At 46.7% G+C, this 26,129-nt stretch overlaps 1 protein-coding gene across 1 annotated transcript; it reads right to left on the bottom strand.

The window, feature by feature from the left end:
* Positions 1–1,304: 1,304 nt before the first annotated feature.
* HAUS7 (HAUS augmin like complex subunit 7) lies at positions 1,305–23,106 on the bottom strand. Its single transcript, XM_072626619.1, has 11 exons — positions 22,777–23,106; positions 20,955–21,070; positions 14,930–14,997; positions 12,489–12,550; positions 8,504–8,598; positions 7,587–7,742; positions 5,685–5,772; positions 5,470–5,535; positions 4,586–4,789; positions 3,650–3,764; positions 1,305–1,608 (listed from the first exon to the last, which is right to left on the bottom strand). The coding sequence occupies exons 1-11, from the start codon at positions 22,969–22,971 to the stop codon at positions 1,565–1,567; spliced, it is 1,209 nt and encodes a 402-aa protein (XP_072482720.1). The 5' UTR covers positions 22,972–23,106; the 3' UTR covers positions 1,305–1,564.
* Positions 23,107–26,129: the final 3,023 nt, after the last annotated feature.

The following is a 26,129-nucleotide window of genomic DNA, read 5'->3' on the forward strand; positions in this document are numbered from 1 at the left end:
ACCAGAACACAATCAGACCAATTCAGAATGGGCTGAATGTCTGAACTCAAAGAGAGATTGGTAATGGGATCAGTGTGAACTCTCTAGTGGAATATTGTGGGGATTTGTGCTTGGCCCCTGTACCGCTTAACATCTGTATCAGGTCTTCCTGACTCCAGGCCTGGAGCTCTCTCTACTGGACTGCCTAGCTGCCTCAAATTTGTAAGCGACATCAAAGCCGGAAGGGATAGTTAACACGCTGGCTGACAATCAGGATCTAAGAGAGTCTGGAAGGGCTACATCAGTAGGTTGAATCTAATAAAAGAAAATGGAGATAAATGTTGAACTTGGGTACCAAAAATAAATACCACAGATAGATGGGAGAGGCACAGATAGGCAGCAGTTGTTCAGAAAGAGTCAGGGGTTAGTGGACTGCGATATGCACAAGCAATACAATATAGAAACCAAAAAAAGCTAAAGCAATTTTGTTCTGCATTAGGAAGGATGTAGCTTCCAGGAATAGTGAGATGCTAAGCACATATCACATCCATCAGACTGGCAAAGACGATGGGAAAGGAAAATTACAATTGTTCAAAGGACTGTGGAAGGAAAGGAACCTTAATGCCATGTTGATGCAAGAGTGGACTTTCATGCTACTTTGGAAAACACTTTAGGACTCTGAAGTCATTAACTGTGCATAGCCTTCCATCCAGTGATACAACTACAAAGCCTGTACTCGAAGGGGATCAAAGAGGGAAAAGACCTACATGTATAAATATATTTATAGCAGCTCTTTGCATTGTAGCAAAGAACTTGAAACAATGGTGGTGTCCCTCAACTGGGGAATGTCTGAACAGATTGTGGCATAAGAATGTAATGGAATATTATTTTACCAAATGAAATTATTAAAGTGATAGAGTCAGAAAAACTTAGGAAGACTTAAATGAACCGATGAGAGTGAAGTGAGCAGAATAAGGAGAACAACTCATACAACAACTAATACTGTGAAGAAAAACAAAGAAAAATTTAAGAAATCCAACTGATGCGATGAGCAAGCATAACTCCAGATGACAGGTGACAAAGCAGGCTACGAACTTCCTGATGCAGAGGTGATGAAATCATGGTACAGAACACTTTTGGACATAACCAACCAACGTATAGATTTGTTCTGTTGTGATAAAACTGTTGTTTTCTTTTTTGAAACTGGACAGAAGAGGAGGTTCTGTCAAAAAAAAAGGAGAAAAGAAAGAAAAAAGGTAACAATCTTTTTTTAAAAATATGCAGGAGGACAGAAGGCAGTTCAGAAAGAGACAAAATACGCAAGATCGGTTGGAAAATAAGGTGATGATTTTATTATTTGGTTCTTAAAAAGTACATGTTCTATGTGTTCCGTGTTGGTGCTTCTCAGATTCATACTGACAGAACAAAATGGTTTTTAAAAGAGCAAATAGATGCTTATCTCATGATCAAAGTCTTCCTCCTCATGTCCCAAACACCAGTGGCAGTCAAGTTGCAAGGAGCTGGGGAACCAGGGAATAGACACTTAGCTTTCATCCATACTTTCATCAGGTGTCCAAGGACAGTCTCAGGAGAGCATATATTTCTGTTTTAACTCTTTCAATTTTTCAACTGGGGGGGGGGGGGGGGGAGAAGAGAGAAGAAAATCAAGAAGTTGCATGAGTATGTGATTCTTGGGAAACTCCTCAGGTTTCCATCAGGAACCTGTCCCTTTGATCATTGCCCCACAACTGCCCCAAGATGGGCTCCTCCCTAAAAGCACTGCTGCTCAATGCTGCCCAGCCTGAGAAAGCAAGTCCCAGATAAAGAAAATCAGCTTTGCCACAGACACTGACACCTGCTCAAGCTCTTCTGATACCAACCTGCTGAATTTGAGAGAGAGAGAGACCTTTGGTGTTTCTGACCTTTAGTGCCACTGACTCTTCCCACAGCCCCCACTGTGCTGAAGCCACTCTCTCTAAAGGTCATTGTGGACCTTTTCCCTTTTTAAATCAAAGGGTCTTGCTCAAGTCTTCTTCCTCCTGCAAACTGCTGTGACATTTGCTACTGAGTTGACAACCCCACCCCAGTGTCTCACCTCTGAGGTTTCCATGACTTTACACTTACAAGTCCTACTCATGTGGCCACTCTCTCAGTCATGTTCATTGTCCTCATCCTGCTCTCTAACTGGGGGTGCTCCCTAAAACTGGGGGTGTTCCAGGCCCCCTTCTCCTCTCTCCCCACTCTTTTCCTTGATGAGCTCATTCAATCCTAAAGGTTCACTTCTCTCTCTGCAGGTGACTCTGAAACCTACATATCCAGGCCTACTGCTCTCCTTCCCTCTAATCTCTCACCTCCAACTCTAGCTCTAGGACACCACCACTGGAGAGGTCCTGTTGGCATCTCAGACTCTGGCTGCATCCTCATCTTCCTCCCTAAACCCACCCCTCCTCCAAACTTACCCTCTTCTATTAAAGTTCTCCAGCTCTTGGCCCAGTCTTTGACTCTTCCCCACCCCCCATTATCCAATACAAAGCCAAGTCATATCAGTCCTAACCTGACCCTCTCTCCTGTACACCTGCCTGCCCTTCTCTCCAGTCCCCAAAGTCCCCACCCTCATTCAGGCCCTCATGGCTTCTCACTCATTCCACAAGTATGGAGTAAACATGTACTACTAAATGGGGAGCCTGGGCCTCGGAGAGCCTCTCACCTGGGCAACTGACATAGTGTTCCCAGGGGAGATCCTGCCTCCACCCTTTGCCCTCTCCAAGCTGACAAAATGATCTTCCTAAGGCACAGTTCTGGTCACATCCTTCCCTTGCTCAACATCCCCCCATGGCTTCCTCTTGTTTACAAGATGAAGGAGGGACTCTCAGCCTGGCCTTTAAGGCTCTCTACAATCTCTCCATCCTATCTTTCCAGGCTTATTTCACACTGCTCCCCTTCACGCATTCCATATTCCATCCAAACATGAGGTGTCCTCTGAATTCAATAGCCCAGCTCCAGTCTCTAGGCATTTGCCTGGGCTGTCCTCCCCTCCCACACACTTGGAATGTCCTCCTCCTCCCTCCCCCTTCACCTCAGGTGCCAAATCTTGGGTCAAGTCTTTCCTGATTCCCTCCATACAATTTCGAACTCTGCCACTCCCAACCCCACCCAAAGCTGACAGGGTCTTCTCTCTCTTCATCAGTCTTCACTTTGTCTTGGTCTCTCCCTGAGTGCCAATGCCACCCACTTCAAAATACCAAGTATCTGGGAAGACATTGGCCCACCCTAGTAAAATAGCAGCTCCTTCATGGTGGTCTGAGTCTTTAAAATGCTTCTATGACTGGCACCTTGCACAAGAGCCACCACATGAATGAATAAGGCAGCCCACACCCCACTGCCCCAGAGATGGCAATAACCACTCCCATTTATAGAGCTCTGGAAGGTTTTCAAAGTACTTTCCTTCAAATAAGATAAAATTGGCAAAGTGCTCAGCAAACTTTAAAGTGTTATATAAATGACAGGCATTTTTAAAAAATCAATGTTCCTGTTAAGAAATGGATGGTAGGCCAGATGGATTGTCAAATCGTGGCCCATGATGGAGAAAACCCTAATTCACTTTCCAAGCTGGGGATGTCACTGGGCATAATCTGGCTTGTTGCTGGTTTGGGGAGCAAAGGTTACCTACCCAAGGTCACCATGTGGTTGCCTTCACCCAAGTAAGCTCTCTCCCGTTGTGACTGCTCTGTTATATCCTCCACCTTCATGGAGGTATCCAGGACTTCAGAGATAGCTTTCAGCTCCTGTGGAAGAAGCAGAGAAACAAAGGCCTTCATGCTGGGAACGTCAACCCTGAAAATGCCCTGCAGTGCACCCCATACCATCCACTGGGACATATCCCAACTTATCACCCACGATTAGGCACAACATCATACAGACCTGTTCCTCTGCTCCAAGCCTGCCACACATCAGTTCCAGAATGCCCAAAGGAGGGCACCCCTCCTTACTTGTGGATTCCTGGGGAAGCTCCAAATATCTGCAATGTGTCACAACACCCCTACATTGTCCTCCCCCGCTACAACCTTCCCCACAGGTCTCTATGTTCTCCTTAAGTATTCATATGTTTTGGATACTGTGCCTCTGTGATGCTGGAGACAGTTCAAATTAGCTCCTAAGAGCTGTGTAGGTTTCAGTGGGAACATTCACATACACCTCCAAAATCAACAAATGCTGACTTGTTTTGTTGATTGTCTAGACTTAAGCAATGGAGAAAATGTTAAGGAAGAAGACTAAACATAGAAGATTGTCATGTATACATTTTGTTCCTCAAAGAGTCAATTTAAACACTAACCAGCACACCATTGCAAATTATCCACAAACACGCAACTCTGTCAAAGGTGTGGAGTCCTTGGCAAGCTTCTACAGGACCCAATGGAAAAATGCAGCTTTAGGACATACTCTGGACAAGTGGGGAGGGGAGGGGGACCACCTGTATTCCCATCTGGCCCTGAGAACATCACCCTGACTCCACAGAGGTTACTGTCTAAACGACATAATGACAAGTCCCAGTTCAGATCAATATTCATCAGGGATGGGGCTGGCAGGGAGGTCACACAGGGCTTACCTGGTTACAGATGGTCAGATTCTCATGTACAGATTGAAAGAATGGGCCACACGGGTTGATGTTGGGGGCTGGGCGGTTACAGTGCTCATGAAGCTCATCCTCGAAAATGCGTATAAAACCAATCATAAGATGATGAAAATCTGAGAGAGTCAAGCCCAAGGTGCCATTACTTTGGCTGGAGATTTTCCCGTGACAGGAAGAACTCTGCAAAACCAGAAGCAAGAGACCAAGGCCTTCATTCTGTGAGCTTCCCAGAGCCTTTCTGGGGGCTTCCCCATTGCCTCAGGGCACACTGATACAACAGGCAGCCTGTGTGTATCAGTGTCTCCCTCTGTGTGACCCATTGGCATGAGTTCATTCCTGTAGCTCTAATGGAACCACCAAGCACTAACTGAACTCTTCCTGGGTGCTCAGGGCTGGGCTGGGTTGGGTGTTGTGGGGACTACAGAAGGACACATGGATGCTGCACCTGGGTGCAAGGCATGGGGCTAAGAAGACAAACACCAGACAGTGCTGTGACACTCAAGCTAGGGGCCCAACTAACCCATTTCCCGATAGGAAGGGAAACCAGATAAAGAGCACACATGGTCAGCAAGCAATGCACGTCAATGGCTGGATGAACTCCATTTATTTCCAAGGCAGAAGACCAGTACTGAAGGATTCCCTTCATCAGAACAGAAGCTCCCTGAGAGCAGGGGCTGACTCTGTGTTTGTCTTCATGGCCCCAGTACCTGGCCCCCAGGCACCTAAGAAATGTTTAGGGAGTGGAATTCTCTCCCAAGCTCTGTGAGGGGCCGTTCCTTCTGGTAGCCAGAGCAAGTCCCAACCCTGTTCTGGCTTCTGTGGGATCATCCCTTTACCTCTCTCAGACTCAGTTTACTCACCTGAATGGTGCGCCTGGTGACATTGGGCAAAAACAGTTTGTTGGCGCTGTCCTGGTGACCGAGGACCTGGACAAGGAAAGAGCCGGCATGTGAGTTCTATTCTTTTAGTCCCTCATCTTCTCCCAATTCAGCCCTGTCATCCCAAATTCCTGGGGTGGGGGATACTTGGCAGAGCACTCAGTACCCCAGCTGTCTCCTTCCCCTTCTTGTCTCACCTCTCCCTTATGTGCCTGCAGCATTTCAGTGAGCTTGGTCAGTTTTTCAGAAAGCTCTTCCACCTTCGTTTCCTTTGCCTCCAGGGGCCTAGGAGGAGAAACAAGCATCAGCTTCCTAAGCATACTCTCGCCACAGACCGACAGACGGGGCCGAGGATGTGGCAGACGGCTCAGGTGAGGGCAATGGGATGTACAGAGACTGGGGAGGTGGAGATTGAAAACAACCTCAGGACAGAACAGGGAGCAGATCTTCCCGGGAAGAGAATGAGTACCGGAGAAGAATGCTACATGGAGTGGGAGGGGAGGGCCCGCTTCTGAGGGGCTTTCCGACCTGAGGGAGGATCACTGTTTGGGACGGTTCCCATGGACTAGGTTGCAGGCAGTGAGGTCCCCAGAAAGGGAGTATAGGCAGATCGGATTGCATGCCTGGCTATTCCCAAATGTCTGTCTCTCAATGAAATCAGGCTAGGATGAACATCAAGCAGGGACAGAAACCAGTGGTCACAAAATCAGTGGTGTTGGGGGTGAGAGGACGGGGGCCGGAGAGCAACAGGAGATCATTTTGGTACTTCCTACGTCTCCAAAAGAGCAACGTGAAGCCTTGAGGGCAGGATGTTCTACAGAAAGGGCTTTGCCTAGTCAAGGTCCTGGGGGGCTTGGCAGGGCTGAGAGATGCTCTGTGTGTATGAAATCCTCCGGCTGGGGGTGAGGGCAGCTTAGAGCTCTGGAAAGGGGGAACCATCTCACTTCTCCCAATCCCCATGCCCTCTGTCAAAGTCCCTGCCTATCCATCTCCACTGCAGGGCCCTTTAAGGCACAAGGCCCAGAGATATGGCCCGCAAACGTTGGGGAAGGTACCCATCCATTCAATCCAATAAAACACTTCCTATGTGCTAGGCCCTGGAAACAGCATTGCTAGCTAAACAATGTGGGGACCAGGCTGTAGCTCCAGCACGGTGGTCCCTAGGATCATCGCTGGAGTGCAGTGAGCAGAGTGTGTCATTTGGAGACAGAGGAACTGGGGGGGAGGGGTCCAGGCCTGGCTCTACCACTTAACTAGCTGTGTGACCCAGAACAGGTCCCTTCTTCTATTTTAGCCTCAGTTTCCTCATGTATAAAGCACAAATAATCTGTACATGTCCTACTTCCAAGTACCAAAGGAGCATGTGCTTTGTAAACCCTAATGCATGAAACATGCCAGCCCTCAGCATTATGGTAGGTCTCCTTTTCTACATGATGAAGATGGTCTAGAGGCAAATTCAGCCTTGTCACTTGGCAGAGTGGCCCAGCCCACCTCTGGCTTCTTGGCTGGAGCTCACACTAATGATGGTGAGAAGGTACCAGGTCTCTCAATTACCCAAGAGCTGGGTGGGATTTTTATCAGGAGCCCTGCAGGGAATGTTCTGCCCTCTTCAACTCCCCTGGCTCAGCCTTACCCTCACCTAGCCTATCTTAACTCGGGGAACTTGCCAGGGATTCAAAACACCCTATGGCATTCATTCTGAGTACATCAGTGGCCTAAAGTCCAAACTTGACCCAACGTACAGCCAACTTGGGTTGCCCTTCTTAATAGGGGCAGATATTTTCACTGGGCAGGCCTATTTCTGGAAGGCTTCTCACAATGCCAAGCAGAAACTGGGTGGTGTTGAAGGAAGAAAAAAAGTGAGGACAGCTAAGGAGGCAGGGAAGGGAGTTCATTTTAGGTGGACTTAATTTTCAGTGAATTTGGAGTCCAAAAGTCATGTGCTGGGAAGGGTCTAGCATTCTTTCCACTCTACCTCTTGGGATGAGGCTTTGCCAAAAAGGAGGCGGAGAAAACCGCCAATTAAGTGTAGCCTGACCCTGCAGGTCACTGGAGGGCTCTGGACACTGGCTTTTCTTTCCCAGTCTCCAAGTACATACATTCTATGCAGGTTTTCCTTTGTCCCACGGGAGGGCTCCATGTCCAAAGGCAAGGGATTCAACTTGGGGTCTAGGATCTTGTGGACACGGGAATTGAAAACTTTCTTCAGCAGCGTCTCATTGTCCTTTGCTAACTTGCGGAAGTTCTCCTCCACACTGCAAACATCATAAATCACAGGGAGTTCCCCAGAGTCAGAGGTGGGGTAACTGGGGGCCACACCCTTCCCCATACCAGCCTTCAACCTCACCTGAGTGCCAGGGACAATCCTGGGCCTCGTGGAGGAAATTCCTTCCTTCAAAGCCACAGTTCTCCACAGGCCCTTGCTTCCTGCCCAGCCTCACCTAGCCAGCTCCCATGGGTCCCCAAAGCATCCTGACCATTCCAGCTCAGTGGCAGAGCCTTCCTGCAAGCCCTAAGAGATGCGCTGACTGAGCCACTCCTGGAACAATCAATCCCAGACTGCCCAGCGTTATTTTCTCGTCTCTTCTACCCTTTTTGCTCTCTTCCCATGATGCTGCTTAATCTTTCATGAATATATTTTGTCTAACAATGAGATCGTTACTTCTTTGAAACCCGAGGCCATGTCTTAAAATTCTGTCTCCCCCAGAGCATATAGCACAGAGCTAGACACAGAGTTGTTGCTCAATAGATATCTGTGCATTCAAGTCGTTTCAATCACCTATGAGCCCTGATGTGACAGAAGGGGAGTTGCCCTCTGAAGTCAGGCCTGGATTCCTGCATTGGGTGGGAAGTTTTATTGTATGACCTCTATCATCCTTTCCAACTGTGAGAATCTACACATGTGAGCCTGAGTGAACAGAACTGAAATCAAGGGAGTAGAATGGATCTCTGCCCTGACTCCCCCATTTCCCTTCCAGTAAGGGACCTCCTAGGAAAGCATCTCCCGGTTTTTTACCTGAAGAAACCGGTGACATATTCAGGACCCAGACTCATGACCTGATCCAGTAACTGATTAAAGAAATAAAGCTGTTCCTTCACACCAGTAGAGCCCTGGACAAAGAAAGTCAAATATAAGACCAAAAAGAGGCCCAGCTTTCACCACCATCTCTTAGCCTCAAAACTCATTGCCTCATGCTCTGTAGTGCTAGAAAGAATTCTGGATGGGGAGTTGGAAGACCAGAGGTCTTGTCTGGCTCTGTCGTTAACTCTGTGTAACCTTAGGCATATTAGCTCTTGGGGCCTCAGTTTCCTCTTTCGTCAAATGGGTATAACAATATCTGTCTCACCTCACCTGCACAGCCATTGGGGGAGATCCCAACATCCTTGAGGAGGATGGTGCTTAATTCTGTAAATGCAGACAAACACATAGAAACGCAGCTACTCCTACGTATACCTAGCTAAAAATCCCTTTTATCAAATCCCCAAAAAGTCATTCAACATCTGAGGTGACCCATTCCAAAAGAGTCAAGTCTGTAAACAAGGCCAATGGGCTTGGGTTTGATCCCTGAATTTATTCTGAAAGGGAAAGGGAAAGTGAACAAACACTTCCTAGAAAAAAGTGAACAGGAATCCTAAAGAGCCAGGATGAGTCCCACCAACCTGACCTCATTTCTTCTACTTTTTTTTTTTAATATGGTTTCATTGGTCGATTTTCTTTTTCTATCAACCACATTTCCCAAGGTTATCTCACTTCTCCTTCTCCTACCAGAGGGCCATCCTTTATAACAAACAACAGAAGCTAAAAAAAACACACAGCTAAACAAACTAACATTTCTCCCACCTCTTCTTCAGGCCAGCTCGCCTGTTCTGATTGGGCAGTTTTAATTGGATTGTGGTTATTTCATTTACGTTGTTTTGTTCGTTTTTCTGCTTACTTCCGTTTACATCGGTGTAGGACAGTAATAACAGCCTTTACATTCATGGCCCACGACCTGGTAAGTCATGCTCTAAGCAACGAATGTCTGTCTACCTTGTTTCCAGTCTGGGGCTGGAAAGTAAAAAATTACTGTTGGAAATATTGGTGGTGAGGGCACCTGGGCTGTTTCTTTTTAACATTACCTTCTTTGGCATATATGTCCAGCATTGAACTCTCTGGGCTAGACAGCAGTACAGTTGTGTGAATTTGGAGATGGTTGAAGAGCCAGAGCCCAACCAGTTCGGCTTAGAAGAAGGCCGCTGGTGGAAGCTCCCAGGGATCTTTGCTTGGTCCTGAGCTATTTCTGTTTAGAGTTAGAACACACTTAAGAGGTCACCTAGTCCAATCCCTTCATTTTACAGGAGGGGAAATGAAGGCCTCCCAGGGTACCTGCTCTTCAAGGCAATCTAAGAAAGAAGGTAGACCCGGTTCCCTCTCTGCTCTTTCACCCCCTTCTCAGTTACTCTTTCCCTGGTGCCAATGCTGTCAGAGTCCCCCTCCTATCTCACACATAAGAAAATAACTGGAACTGTATTCACAGCAAGGTATTACCTTTCCCAGGAATACTTACATTTATAAGAGACTGAGAAGGGTAAAAACTTAAGCCAAGTGAGTGAAATCTCTAACGGTGACATCTCTGCCCTTCCCACCTAGAAGGGCCATCATGTTGTGATGCAGAACAGCATTTCTCTGGCTTCAGATCCTATTTCTCCTACTTGGCCTATGCCCAAATTGAGATCTGCCTAGCGCCTGGGACAATAGTCTTGAGGAAAGCATTCAGGCCATTTTCAGGGAGCATTTCATTTAGCCCCACGGCCATCAACCCCTTCAAAGCCCAAGCAAACTCAGGCCACAGAGCCCAGGAAATGGCCAGATGATTAAGCCTCCAGGCTCAAGAGAAGCCTTCCATTCTAGAGGGCCCTCACTCTAACCCAGCTCCACTCAAGAAGACACTAAAGAATAGTTTAAAAAAGGAAGACATTATATATATTCTTGTCAAATGTCACCTGAACTGGGGGTAAGATGAAAACCAATTGCCTCCAAGTTAATGAAAGTCCCAGAATCTGTCACCCCTAGCCAGACATGGCTACTGGGCTACCGAGGGGTGCAGGCCTCCCCACAATACCCCAATGGGGGCTGGGCCTGCGTGGGAGGCCTCTTAGGAACCTTAGGCTGAGCAGTAAGCTTCAGTCCTGCAACTGTGCCCTCCTCACTCAAACCTCTATGCTAGATCCTGGTTCAGGAACATCCACTTTTCAGCAAGACTTCCCTGTCCAGAACCAATGCTCAAGTTCTCAGTCTCTCTTGTCCATTCTCCTGAGACCCCAGTTTCCTGATCTTTAAAATGCAGGAGTGGGCCTTATGGCTGCCATGGAAGGAGCAGAGGAAAGGTGGACTTAAATCAGAAAAAAATGGTATAGGCAATCTAGGGAGGCTTTGACTTGTAAAGGAGGCTAGCAATTGAATTTGGGAGAAACTGAGGAAACTTAGCAGGACTGGGGAATAACCCCAGGACCAGATTCTACTTCTGGTTTCTAGGAGAGAAGACTGAGGAAGCAGTATAGTACATTGGCAAAAGTGCTGGATTGGTATGAGAAGACCTGAGTTCCATTACTGGCTGTGTAATCTTGGGCAAGTCACTTAACATCTAAGCCTGAGAGGGATAAAGATGGCAGGGATGGTGTGCTCATGGAACATGAAAATGCCACAATGCTAGCATGGGGAGACAGTGAGTGACAACGTCAGGATCCCCAAAGCTTGTGACAGGCCAGGCCAGGGGGCTGATGCATGGAGAACTCACAGGATGGTAAGAATGTGGGCAGGCAGCAGTTTGAAAAGGATATGAGGATGTCAGTGGACCACTAGGTCAATGAGTGAGCAGTCAACAAAGTCCAGTGTGGCTAGAGTGTCGTGTGGATTGGCAGAGGATGAAAATCGGCTGGAACCGAATAACACTAGGTTGGAAAGGCAGCTAGGGGCCTCACTGGACAGTGCCAGACTTGAAGTTAGGAAGACTCAAGTGAAAATCCTGCCTCACACATGTACTGGCCTTGAGCAAATCACTTAACTTCCCTCGGCTTCAGTTTCCCCATCTATATACAGCAGGAATAATGATAACTGCACCTGCCTCCCAGGGCTGTTACGAGGAAAAAATGAGGTAACAGATGTAAAGCACTTTGCAAACCTTAAGGTGTTAAAAATCATGAGCAATGATTGTAGACAAGCTGTATGTAGAGGTATAGCTGACAGGAATACAAGTGCCCTTTGCCCCAGACATGGACATCTGTGCCCTATGAAGCCCTGATAGAAGACAGAGGGTGCATGAGAGGGGGCATATGAGAACCATCGCCATTTTCAGGTATCTGAAGGGTTCTAATGTGTAAGAAGGATTCCATTGGTTCTACTTGGCTCCAAAAGGGAGACTAGGAAGCAATGGGGGTTAGTTGGAGGGATCTCTTGCCTGTATAGACATCACTACTAGACTCCTCCTTCCTGACTTTGGCATTTTCTCTGGTCTTAACTTGTGGTAACAACCAGACCCTCTTCTGTCTAGAGAGATTCCATGCTTGGGATGTGGGTGGGACAGTGGCATCTTCCTTCTGTCTTCTTTTCTACTCAATTACCAGTTCCTGTGCGCCTACCTCTGGCATAGCCCCAACCTCTGTCCCCTGTCCCCTCCTCTCTGTCCCCACTGCCACACCCCCTTTAAAAAAAAGCCAGCAATTTTACTTCCCACTCATCCACACCACTGCAAGAGCCTCTCAGGTCATGCTGTAACCCCAGGCCACCTCCTCACTAATCCCCTGTTGGGGGAATAACCTTCTCCCCTCTAACCTCAGAGAAATGGGTTTAGCACTTCCCTAATGCACTTGGTGTGTACTGGGGGTACAATAATGACCTGAAGTATGGTGGAGGGAGTGGATGTGTGAATGCCCAAGGGTGCCCTCCTACTGCATGAGGGTAAGACTTCTGCTCATATGTAAGGAAGGAAGTAATACATGAATGAATGGGTCCCCTCTCTTACCTTAATGAGATCCTGATCATCTGGTCCACATAACATCAGTTCATGGCCTAGTCTAGTCATCTCTGTCAAGATGATAAGGACGTGGTTATTCTAAACACGAACTTGAAAGAGAAGACAGTTTAGTGCCATCCCCACGATGTCAAATCTCCCCCATCTTAGCTAGGAAGTGGATGACCAGCCCCTTTCCCACTGCCATTCTCATGACCTTCTCCTTCATACAGAATCCCAGCCATGTTCAATGCATGGGAAGGGGTTTCTCATTTGTGATGGCAGAGAGGGAGTGAGCAGAAGTTAGAACTAATAGGCAAGTCGTTGCTCAGGTAGCTCCAGGGAAAAGCATGAACAAGAGAAAATTAGACCTGAGTCCCAAAGAGAAAAACCTAGGGAGGACTGAGGTGAAACCAGAGAGCATGTAGAAGACAGCTTGGAGGGTCTGGGTTCTAATCCTATCCCCACACTCAACTAATCCTCAAACTTGCTGTGTGAGGTTGAGCTAGTCTCTTTCCCTTTCTGGGCCAGAGACTCTTCATCTGTAGAAGGAGGAGACAAGAGCACATGACCTCTAAGGGTCCCGACACTTGAAGGTCCTAAGTGGAAGCAATGAACTTCCTCTTATCAGGGTGATGTCATAGAAAGAACCCAGGATTCTGAGTCCAAAGAGCTGGATTTGAATCCCACTTCTGATAGTAGCTATAAGACCCTGGACAAGTCACTTCCCCACTTTGGGCCTCACACATAAAATGAGACACTGAATCACCTGGTTTCTGAGGGCTCTCCTAACTTTATATCTAAGATCTCTTAGGGGACAAACATTCAGTGATGCCAAGACAGGATGCCTGTCCATGTGAGCTCAGATTTGCAGGTTCAAGATCTGGAAAGAAATGAACCCAGTCTTCTCCAGGGGATGGGGCTAAAATCCCCTACTCCCTAAGATGAGCACATGTTACCTGGAGACAATCAGTCAGGCTACCCCCAGTCTTGGTGCATTTAGGACTATGGCTAGGAACACTTATCTATGTAACTGGTCATGGGAGTGAAGGAGAAGAGAGGGACAGGAGAGTGCTTACCTAACAAAAAGAAGAATCACTAGGATTTCTATAGTGTTTACTAACTCTTCCAAACCCAACGATGAGAGATTAAATGTTAATAGGGGACATGCAACCCTGACAGCAATATGAGGGGATGTCTACTTTGGGCAATGGGAAGCAAAGTAGGGATCAGTTGTTAGGGTCCCAGATTTTTAAACTCACTGAAAAGAGCCCTACTTTTCTGCATTTTCTTTAAAATGGAGAGGAGAACGAAGAAGGGGGAAAGAGTTTCCTTGGTGCTGAGCAAAGAAACTGGAAATCAGAGAAACTGATAAGGGCCAAGCTGGATGTCACACTAACCTCTAGGGAGCAGAGGATTTTAGGCACCAAACCATGGCCCCTAATTTCTCTCCCTGACCTTCAATCCCTGCCTCTGTAACATGGGGAAGGGACAGACCTGATGACTTTTTAGGGTCCTTCTGGTTAACACTCTGCGGTTTGATTTACAAACACAAGGTCAAACTGGGATGACTTTTGTGAAAAAGAACAACTAATTCATGTTCTCCTTCTCTTAAGTCATCATGCAAACTACAGCCAACTCTGTATTTACATTAAGCATGGGTGACCCCCTCTTTTTGGTCACCTCAGCCAGGGATGCTGCTTTTCTAACCATCAGCTCTGTTGTGCTCCTGGTTCTGAAGAGGGTTAACCTGAGGAGGTTAAGGTCAGCGCCCCAATCTGCTTCATTAGCCATGGCATTGACCAGGGCCAAATTTGGGGCAACATGCACTTTTCCCTCTTCAACTCATTCTGCTTTCAGATGCAGCCTTAAGTCTCCAATCCATTTTGAAATGGAAAAGTTATTCACTGTCTTCAGGGGCTGAGACTTTGCTCAAATTTTCCTAAAGTTCATAACTGGGTTAAGAACAGTTTCTGCCAAAAACTGAACGCAAACAGGAGGTTATAGAGAAATCTCTGTGAGACCTTGACTCCAGCGCTGGTTCTCAGGAACACCACATGCAACATCTGTATGCAGACCCAAGTGTACATATTTGCCATACACCCACACAGACTGCACTCAGGAAGAGACAAATAATGATTGACTCTCACCTACCCGCACCAAGAGAAAAAGTCTCCCTGAGCCTCTCAGTCCAGCCCAGCCAAGAAGGTGAGCTTTGTCTGCCTCTTGGATTCTCTGCTTTGGCAGGTCCTCCTCTCCAAGCCTGTCATGCGAGGCCTAATTCTAAGAAGCTGTATAAACATTCACAGACTTTTGAGCTGTTCCGATGGAAATAAAGTATAGCTACCAAGAGGAGCAATTAAATGAGTCTGCTTGTTAAGCAGGCTTTGGCTAAGTTCAGAGTTTTCCAGGCTATAACATCCAATGAAGCCCCTGATAAAATAAAGTGATACCTGTTATTTTCGCTTTAGCCCCAGAGTTCGGCACAGTTGCAAATGAATCCCCAAAGGAAGGATACAGTCTAAAGGGAAAGAACAAGCTGTCAGTGACATGATGCTATGGCCTGGAACGAACAATGAGTTTCACGGTCCCTTTCTGCTCTGGCTTCATTTTGTATCTCTAAGACATATAGAAAATCAAGAGATTTTTGAATATAAGGCAAGATATCTAGTTTAAGAGAAAGGGCCACAAAGGGTAGCATTAGGGCCTGGCAGGCATCCTTTGCCTCATTAAAGGCTGGGGCATCTGGATAAGATTTTCCCCCATGTTCTTCATAGTTTTATGGTTTTTATTGCCAGTTGTTGTTGTTGAGTTGGATCCGACTCTCCATGACCCCATTTGGGATTTTCTCAGCAAAGATATGGGAGTGGTTTGTCATTTCCTTCTTGAGGCTCATTTCACAGATGAGGAAACTGAGGCAAATAGGATTAAGTGATTTACCCAGGTTGCCCAGGGTCACACAGCTAGGAAATGTCTGATATCAGACCTGAGTTCATGAAGATGAGTCTTCCCAATTCCAAGCTCAGTGATCAGTTCACTGTACCATCTAGCTGTCCAGTTAGGGTTAACCTCTCCTGAAGGATAAGAACTCTACCCATCTATGATATAGGAGATAAATCCTAAAGGGTTACCGGAGACATACAGAGATTATCTGAGGGACACTAGGCTAGGCAGTTAATGTGTCAGATTTGAAACCATATTCCTGACTACAAGTCCACTACCAGAGGCCATACTGTCTTTAATGTACATAGAGGCATTATTACAACACTGCCAAAAGGAATTTTGGTACAATGAAAATAACCCTGGATTTGAATTTGAGGGATGCAGACTGGTGTCCAAGCTCTCTCACATCCCCTAACCTCATCTTTCAAATGGGAATAATCCCTTTCTCACCTCACAGGATTGCTGAGAAGATCAAATAAAATAATGGACATTAAAATGTTTGCTAAACTATAAAATGCTAGACACAGGAAAGCCATACTTATTCGTTGGACCTAGATGGGTATCTTTATTCAAATCTTGCTCCAAATACTTATTACTTTCATGAATCTATTAAATATTATATCAAGACACTATTTGTAACAGTAAATAATAACTTGATGCCTTGGCATCATGATGTGGTGGCAAGAATAGTCAGGAGAGTCTAGGATTCCAATCTCACCTGGGATGCCTCCTCTCTGCCTGGGACCTCATTTATAAACAGGGGATACTGCCCCCAACAGTACTTACAGGCTCTTGGGGTTGCTGTGAGAACCACATGAGAAGGAATTTAAAATGCTTTCTAATACTTGAAGCGTATATAAATATCAGTTATCAAAACAGTGTTATACCTTTATGAGAACATGACCTGGGAAAAATATGCCAATCCGGTAGAGAATCCGCTTGGTTATATGAACCTTAAGGTCATTGTAACCAAAGCACCACTAGTTACTTGGTGGCCAAGGGGCCACCAAGATCCAATCAGCTCCCCAAATACAAGAAGTCCCTATGTTTTGCCAATTAGAGAGTCTGACATTGTCTAATAAACATCTGCCCATCTGTCACATCTCCCCTATTTACTCACTCCTGCTATGGTTCTACCAATGGCCCCAAATATCTCTCGCTGAACTAGCCAGTGCGTACTCAGTCTGTGTTTCCCTTCTTGTAACCCATGACATCCTATAGATGTGGGGATCATCTATACTTGCAAACTCAAACCTTTCCAATTTGAGCAAGGGGCACATCAGGCAGCCACCCTCAAGGCCAATTGCTTGGTGCTCCATCTGCAACTGATGGATCCCATCTCCCAGTGTAACTGACATCAACTTATTGCAGGGTGTCCCTAAAACAAGGCATCAGCATAAGCAAGGAGCCACCTTAATTAAGCCCTTCGCTTCTTGGCTTTCCTTACTCTCAGAATGCCAAGATGCAATCAATTGTGCACAGCTGTGTTTCTGGACATGAACACGTGCAGAGTAAGAGCTTTTAGTCTTTTAGTGCGGGGGATGGAGGTGGTGGAACATGGGACTAAATGCAATTTATTGAACACTTAAACCCTTTTTCATGAATAATACTAAATTTCCCTGGTGTTCCACTCTCCTTTCTAAACAGATCGAAACTGAGGCTCAAAGAGGAAAAGGGAATTAACCAAATCCCTTCTGAACCCCTGCTCAGAAATTGTTCCAAACAAAACCCCAATGCTTCCCTAGCACTGTAAGGTAGCGTTTGGAAGAGCCAAAGTGACCAAATTCCACAGCTGAAGCCACATGTGCTAAAGCTACTCTGGGCCTCAGACACAAAAAGTCTGCCCCTGAACACAAGGGTCCTGAGGGCTGAGACAGGTAATTAAATGTACATTTTCCACACCTCAATTGTACAACCTGTTACTTATTAATCCAATCATTATCCACAAATGGGGGGGAGGAGGCAGCCTGTGTCATTTAAAATGGTATGAACACTGCTTTGTTCAACAGCTGTGCACACTTATGCCTAGTCTTGGTTGCTAAGGAAACATTCCCAATTAGAAGGCACAAACATAATGGAGAATACACATAGTCTTGCTATCTTTAAAGTTCTTTAAAAACAAACAAATCATTCCACCACCCCCAAACAAAAACCCAAATGGCCTTATTTGAAGAACTAGTTAATAACAAAGTTTACTTTATTGGATGGGCAAGGAACCAAGAAAAGAGTCAATCAACAAGAGCCAAGGTCTTCCCAAAGAGAGGAAGGCTCTCAAGGAGGGAAGGGAATCCATATGGTCCTTGCTTATACACAACAGGGATTCTGGACCAGGAGTTTCTGCTTCCTGTGGCAAGGCCTGCTGCTCTTCTAGAAGGGCCCCTAACCACCTGCCTAACTGAGGAAGGGTTCTATATGGGACTGCACAACGATGCTCCACACAGACACCAGGTCACCATGCAGTCTGGATCAAGCAGGCAAGAAAAATTTCAGGGAATTCTGAAGCAGGGAGGGGGAAAGGTTTTTAAAACCCTGAAATTTTGGAAAGTTTGATCAATATGTAGTACTTTCTTTTGTATCATTTTATGCAGAACAAAATGTATTACCAAATGCCCTTAGATGTTCTGGATTCTAAATGATTGGTTTGCTTATAAAAACATCCCAGTTCCTACATTTGGAGATGGTGAAAACCTGCTTCTGAGAGAGCCACACCATCTCCACTGTGGGCAATTTTGCCACTTGGCCACCTTCTCATGCTGGGCATCTCTTTCCCCGTATCCCAGAAGCTGAGAGTTGATGGAGAAACCCATGGTCACCTAGTCCAACCAAACTCAAAGGAATCCTGGCTAGAACAACCTGACAAGTAGTCATCCATCAGGTGTCTTTCCCAGAGAACATCAACTCAACAGAGCAAGGCCTGCCTTACTTTCCTTTAATGTGTATTATAGAGGCCAGAGCAGGAAAAGCTGGTTAAAAAAAAAAAATTTTTTTTTTTTGAATCAAGGTTGGAAAGAGGGGTTTGGGGTTTTGAAATTTTGCCAAGGTTTCAGATTTCTGGTCAGCAGACATTTTTTCCTTCTACATAGACTATTTTCAGCCTGGGCTAGGCAAATCTACCAGTCCTCTTACCTGGAAGTTCCTCTCCCTAAAAAAACAAACCAGACACCAAGTGTCCACCCTAATCTCCCACTTCTTTTCGATCAGAAGTCTTCAAGGCTCTCCTCCCTTGAGCAAGTTCTTTCCCTAACAGTTTCACCTTCCCAACTCCCTAATGAGTCTCTACTTCCATTTTCTTATAGCCCCAGTGGCCTGGGGCTATTTTCATGTGTCAGTATTTTATGCTGATAGGCAATTACCAGTATTTGCCCCTATCTCCAATCATGTTGCCAATTCTCCCAGGCCTTTTGGTTGTTAAGTTAAGGCACCTGACCAGTGAGATACACCGAGTGCCATTCCCATGCTTTAGACACATGCATCATGGAGGAAGGGGGTGTCACTCACTTTGAGGTGTTGGCAGTGAGTAGGGAGGGATCTCTACTGCTCTCCCTACATCCTGCCCAGGCTCACATAGAGGCACCAGCATGATTTAGGAGGAGAAAGATAGTTACAACCAACAATGTTAACTGTCCCACACAGGTAGAGCCCAGGACCTTGGCTTTGTCAGCCATATTCCTTCCATAGAAGTGACCTAATGAGCCTCAGAGCACTGCTAACCCTCACAGGGAAATCTAATTCTAGAGGGCAAACTGTTCTATGCTCAATGCAGTCACATGGACCTTGCAACCCTTAAGTTATTAAACCACTTATCTTTAGGATTCAATAACCAAGGAAGAGAACATCTGTGCAAGTTACTTCTCTAAGGAATAGATAAGCACAGGGCTTGCTGCATCAGACAGGTTTCCATGCCTATCCATGGGGCTGTCTGGCCCATCAAGGCTGGTTTTGCTCCTGGGGAGCCTCATACCCTTCTCTCTACTCAGCAGAGTAACTACTCCATTTGATTACAAAAATTAATGGTGCCACTGGGCCTAAGAAATATCAACTCCTGATCTTATCTCAAGGAGTAATGGCTTGGATGCAAACTCCTTTGGGGCCTGATGTGCCTAGACTACCCAAAGGACATGGTTCCAGTGGTATCTCTGCATCAGCCGGGGTATCACTGTCCCCTCTTAGTCCTTAGTGTTGCCAGCTAAGTCTAAGTCCTCAAGTACAACTGTTTGACAGAATCCAAACTTCACAGAACAAATCCTGTGGGAAAGTTTGGATTCCATCAGAGGGCCACACTTGAGGACCTAGAGGGCCACATGTGGCCTCAAGGCCCCAGGTTCCCCACTCCTGGGACTCTAAGCTTATCTCTTAAGGATACTTCTGCTTCCAGTTGTGCCATTCCAGAATTCTAAGGATTCTCCAAATTATTCATGAATGCAACCAGGAGCCAACTTGAACACCCAAAGACTTTGCCCAGCTTTAGTTGGATAGAGGGAATAGAAATCTGTTTGCAGGTTCTTGGCCAGTGTGGGGCTTTATAAGGAGATTGTGTAGTAAGACAGAAAGAGTGATGTAATCAGATTCAAGATACACAGGTTTGATCCTGCCTCAAACATCTACTAGCTGAGTGACCATGGATAAGTAAATTATCCTTCTCAGAGCCTCTGCTGCCTCATTTGGGGATACTTCTACTACCCACCCTACAGAGTAACTGTAAGAAAACCACTTTGTAAACCTTAAACCACAATCTATATAATAATAAGTTATTGTCGTCTGTGAATTTTTTCATCCATCCTTCCAGAGAGGTTTAGGCTCTCATCACCGTGTGCCTGGAGTACTGCAATGGCCTCCATGCTGGTCCCCCTCAAGTCTCTCCTGTCTCCAATCCACCCTCCCCACAGCTTGCAAAATGATCAGGTCCCTTTCCAACAAATTGCCGTGACTCTCTATGCTTCCAAGATCAAACTGAAACTCCTGGTCCCAACTGATCTCACTAGTCTCATTATATAATTATTATTCCCCTTCCCATACTCTGTGGTCTAGTCCAACTGTCCTTATTGTTCCACACACATAATCCCCATCTCCACATCTTTGTACTTCATACCTCCTGCCTAGAATGTACTCCCATCTCCTTTTACTTAAGACAACTCAAACCACATTCTAGATGAAACCTTTCATTTCCTGATACCTCTAACATACATACATACAAACATACACACACATACACACACACACACATATAAATACACACACATTTTTCTCCTCAAATGGAATTTTATCCCCTTGTGAACATAGACTGTTTCATTTTTTTCTAACTACAGTGCTTACTAGGGTGCTTGGCACTTAACAAATACTTGTTGATTTCATGGTTCCTTATGTGCCTGGCTCTGGACCAATTGATTGTTAATTAATTGCCTTTAGAATGATCTGGAGCCCAAAGAATGGAGTCCTCATTGATGGCAGCTGCTTTAAAATGTGATTAGCACCTTCTCTGTATGAGGAAGAAGAAAACTGCTCAAGACAGAGAAGATAAGGAGGCAGGGACATTACCTTGCAAATAACCATTCCAGAATAAGCAAACGGTAAATTGAGGGCGTACACAGGAACTGTTTAATTGTCCTTGGTTCAGAAATATACAGACCTTCAAGGAAGGGGCAGTCTATGTCCTGAGGGGAAAAAAAATCAGATACAATTAGAATAATACAGATACATTTAGAATATTACAGATACATTTAGAATATTACAGCCTAGAAGAGATCTAAAGAGGCCATATAGGCCAGCTCCTTCTTCTGCAGAAGTCTATCTACAGCATCTCTAAAATTCAGTAATCCAGGTTCTACATGACCAAGTCTTTCAGTAATGGACTATCTAATGATACTAGTTGTTTTAAAGATATGTCTAACTGAAATTGACCTTGTTCATTTCACACTTACTTACCATTACCTGTAAAGCATAACACTAGATAAAGCAGGGGATAAAAAAGATAAAATTAGAAACAATCCCAAACCACAAGGCAAATAAAATAAATGTGTGACTCTAAGGGAAGGCCCAACATAATAGAAAAAGAAAAGGTTTAGGAGAATAAAAGCTCCTTTCTGGCTGCAGTGAGGAGAGGCAGCTTCCTAGAAAGAGCCTTAGAAGGATGCTTAGGTGTTCCCCAAGTGTTATAAACCCAAAAGTCACACAAAAGTGGGAGTTAGTATTACTGGTGGGAGTTGGGAGAAGAGTAGGAGCAAAGGAAAGGAAGTAGATAAGCGCAGATTTGTTTGTGTGAGGCCAAGTGGTCCAGTTTCGATGGAGTGAAGGGTATGTAAAGGGAACTGGGGGAGATGAGGTTGCAGAGGTGTTTTTGTGGTCAGTGTGCAGTGTTTTGAAGGCTGGGTTAAGAGTTACTCTCTATCTGATTGCTAGGGAGCTCCTGGAGCTTATTGAGCAGTGCAATTGATAAGATTTTGGGGTGCTAGGACCCCAAGAATGCCAAGGCAGAGATGCCTGGAATAAATTCACACACTCAAGCCTTCTCTTAATCAAGTGGTAATAAATTTATTGTAACTTTTTAGCAAAAGTGGGCAAGGGTCCTTATGGAACCTTCCCAATAGTGAGAGTGGTGCTGGGGCTTGTATGGAAAAGGGGTATGGGAAAGGAATGCCAGGGAGATTAATTAGGGTCCAGGTGTCTTTAGGCGCTATGGATGGGAAAGTGTAGGGAGTATACCAGACATTGAGGGAGTTGTCAGAGGCATGGACCTTGGGGATCTGGCAGGAGGAAGAGTCCTTGGGCCAGCCAGGGACAAAAATTCTTGGGCAGAGCATCCTTCCATCCTGATAAGAGAATATGTTCTGCAACAAGAGAACATTTTCTCACAGGACAGAAGCGTGAAAAATTGGGAGGCTTCCAGTGACATGATCTTAAGGCTCGGGCCCCAGCACCCCATCACAATAACTGAGGTTCTGAGTTGGGCTACGGTTGCAGAACTATATGGCAAAAATAAGGAGCGGAGCAATCCTTCCCACCATACAATGTGGTCTGTGGTGAGGCCGATGGTCTGTTGAGGGAAAAGAGAATGAATGACTGGGGCGGGGGGGGGGGGGGGGGGGGGGAAGGAGGGGGCCAAGGGGACCCTCTTGCAGAACTCCTGCAGGAAGTAGGTAACTTCGAGGTAGAAAGAAGGAGGAAAAGCGTGAGAGGAAGGAGAGGGGTAGGGAGGGGGAGACCCAGAGTCCAGAAGGGCGCGCGATTCAAATTCAACGCTCACACCACCCGCCGCCCCACCCTAGCCTCTCCTACAGGAAACCCTCCGATGAGCCCGCCCCTTCTCCCTTGCCCAGCGTGACCCCTAACCCCGGCTAGGCCCCGCCCCTTCCTCCCGCACCTTTAGTCGGTCCAGCACCCTCAGAGCCTCCAGGGAGAGTTGGGCGTCCTCCTCGTCCTCGTCCTCGTCCTCGTCCTCGTCCTCGTCCCCGTCCCCGTCCCCGTCCCCGTCCTCCCACTCCTCCTCACACCGTCCCGTCCTAGAATGCGCCACTGTCTGATGGCTGTTCCCGAGTCCCGGCCAACGCCCGGCCATTGTCCCTCCAGCTCCTCGCAGTCAGAACCGACTGGGCCCAATATCCGCGCGCTCACAGAGCGCCACTTCCTTGGTGAGAGCCAATGACGTCACCGAGTCGCCGGCCCCCGCCGCCGTCGTTGCCCCAGGACACCCGGCCCCGCCCTCCCTGACGATTTCGCCTTCCCATTGGCTGGGATTCATGAAGAGGGCCCCGCCTCCTTCCGCTTTCTCTTTCACACCAGGGTGGCCGATTGGACAGGTCTCAATAGGTTTCTGGAAGCTGAGGACTCACTGGGATGGGTGGGGAGGAGAGTGGCAGACCAAGGACAACCTATCCTTCCCCCACCCCCTGTCCACAGTCTTGTAAATCGTTTTAGCGAGGGGGAAACAAGGCCAGAAAGGGGAAGGGGCTTGGCCAAAGACTCCCAGCTAAGGGCGGGAAGGGAGAGCCAGGACTTTGGGGTCACTAGGTGCAGCCCCCCCATTTGGAAAACCCCCATAGAAAGGGCGAATCTTGCCTAAATAACGGTCTTGTGTGTGTGTATGTGCTACCCCAGGCCCCCGCTTCTGCATGTCTAGGCAGAGCTATCCCCAACTCCGCCCTGCCCCCTACTCCCCAACCCCCCCCCCCAACCATGCTTATCTCTCCTTCCCCCACCCAGAGCCAAGTAGCCCCCGGGGAAGTTTTGCAGCAGCCGAATTAGGAGCAGCCCTGGGCCAAAACAATCCTCTACAGGCTAGAGATCCTACACTGCAGTGCCCAAACTGGAGTGGGGTGGGGCTCCCTCTAGGGCTAATCTCCCCTTCAACCCCCTCCTTCCGATAGGAGAAAGTGCTTGCTTGTTGTAGCACCCTCCTAGAATTTAGGGCTGCCCTGAAAAGGCCCCCAGAAATGAGCTCCTCCCACCCCCTTCACTTTACAGACAGAGAAACTGAGGCCCAAGATGGCCAAGGGTTTAGAGGCTTAAACAGGCTTTAAAACTGTCAGGACCCTTAGCCTCTTGTTCGGCCCTACATTTGGGGGAAGGGGAGCCAGGGAGGCCCAGACAAGGGAAGGGACTTGCTCAAGGTCACACCAATAGTCCAACAAAACTGCAGCTTGAGCTCAGTCATAGAATTGGCATTCCCACAATTACAGATTTAGAGCTGGAAGAGACCTTAGGAACCCTCTAGTCCCACCCCCTCCAGGAAAAAAAGGAAGTTCAGTATCAGGGAAAGAGTGAGAAGCAGAGCTGGGATTTAAATGCCCATGTCCTGGACCCAGACCCATTGTGGAGGCTCCAAGTGTCTCCCATCTGCAGCTTCTCAGATGGGGTCATCCATCCCCTCTCTGCAACACTGACTAGAAACTCACTACATCCATTCCATGGGCAGGGAGCACGAATTGTTACAAAGTTTTCCTCCGTGGGAGGGAATCCATCAACCTGTGACTTCCACCCACTGCTCCCTGGAGCAGTTCTACCTGTTCTACCCCTGGAGTGAGGAACAAATTGAATCCCCCTTCAAACGTCATGCTCTCCCTTTAGACAAGAAATGCATCTTGTTAGACTTCTCCCCCTTGGCTTACTCGTCAGAATCTCCTGCCACCAGCATTTAGTTCACTGGGCCAATGAGAATATCCATTTGAAATCTGCTTTCCCAGGGTCTAGGACAAGGGTAGGGAACCTGTGCCCTCCAGGCCACATGTGGCCCTCTGGGTCCTCAGGTGAAGTCCCTTGACTGAATCCAAACTTCAAAGAATCAATCCCCTAAGCAAAAGGATCTGTTCTGTAAAACTTAGACTCAGTCAAAAGGCCACACCCGAGGACCTAGAAGGCCACCTGTGGCCTTCAGGCCTCAGGTTCCCCACCCCTGGTCTAGGATATGTTGGAGCTCTAAGATAATATTGTATTTTCCCTCTGCCATCCCTAAGTCTCCAGTCATTCCCCAGTATCAACTGGTTCTTCATAGTTGATAAGAATCAGGTCTGGAGTAACTGTTCACCTCCTGATTTCCTCTGTCTCCTGAGAGATCTAAACTCTCACTGGAATGGCAGGTCCAGATCATCCAAGCTCCCTGTCACTCCTGTGTCCTGCCCCAGTGCTAGCCTTGTCATTTACATTAGTAAAGCATAATCCATTTCCTCCATTTGTCCCCAGCTGTAGCTGCTCCTTCCCTTTTCTTCACCCAAATGCTCTCCACCATGATTTCCCCTCACATGGATTCCCACATGTGTGTCCCCTCTTGGCACACTCTTCTTTGCCTGCAACCCCATCAGAATTATTTCCGTTGATCAGGGACTACCTTTATAGTCTCTGATAAGAGTCCCCTCTCACTTATACCTGAGGTTAAGGTATATCTTTCTGTTCCAAACGCTAACGTATATTTGTGCATGTTGCCCAAACTCTGTGTACTACTACTGTAAGAGGCAGAGTGTTATTTCCTCCTCAGCATTACTTGGCACATCCTCCAGCATGTTAGTTTTTTCTGGGTCTCCCTAACATTCAGTTTTCCAGTCCTATCTGGGCATCTGCCTCCTTGCTCCTCAAATTTCAGTCTAAAGCTCTCCTGGTGAGGTCAGTGAGCCTCCTGCCAAACATGTTCCACTTAGCCCTCATGAGATGTGACTTGCCAGGCCCTTTCCAAGAGCCTGTTTTTCCCATATCTTAAGCCATGGTCCAAAAGCTTTCTCTTCCAAAGCTATTACCTTCAACTACAGGAGAAGATGCAAGTACCGTACATACCCCCAAGTCTTTTTGTTTTCCATCCAAGAGTTCAAAGGCTCTCCAGAGGCAGCTTGGTCAAGTGGAAACTGGCATCAGGGACCTGGGTTGACCCTTTGGCTCCTATACTTGCTGTTTACAAGACCATGGACAAATCAGTTTTTCTCTCTACTCAGTATTCTCATCTAGAAAATGGAGGTAAATCATAGTATTTACTCCCAACAAGGCTGTGGTAAAATTCAAATGAGATAATGTTTGTGAAGTGCTTTGCAAACCCGGAGGTACTACAGGAACACCAGCTATTATTAGAGATAACATTCCCAGCTTCTTCTGATGGTATTATTCAATCCCCTGTGTCCTGTTGACACCATCTGAATATCCAGCTGTTTACTTCTCATATCTTCCTCTTTCTCCAAAATCCCATACATCATTGAGAAGAGAGAAAGCAACATGTATGCCCCCAAATTATTTTGG

This window comes from Notamacropus eugenii, chromosome X, assembly GCF_028372415.1.
Source record: "Notamacropus eugenii isolate mMacEug1 chromosome X, mMacEug1.pri_v2, whole genome shotgun sequence".
Lineage (NCBI taxonomy): Eukaryota > Metazoa > Chordata > Mammalia > Diprotodontia > Macropodidae > Notamacropus > Notamacropus eugenii.

What these genes read in the sequence shown, in the direction of transcription:
- HAUS7 (XM_072626619.1), bottom strand. Translation starts at nt 22,971, where the DNA reads ATGGCCGGGCGTTGGCCGGGACTCGGGAACAGCCATCAGACAGTGGCG. An exon ending in CTGGAATGGTTATTTGCAAG is followed by an intron (nt 14,998 to 20,954) that starts GTAATGTCCCTG and finishes CTTTCCCTTTAG; the next exon opens with ACTGTATCCTTCCTTTGGGG. An exon ending in CAACCACATGGTGACCTTGG is followed by an intron (nt 1,609 to 3,649) that starts GTAGGTAACCTT and finishes CCCCCCCCCCAG; the next exon opens with TTGAAAAATTGAAAGAGTTA.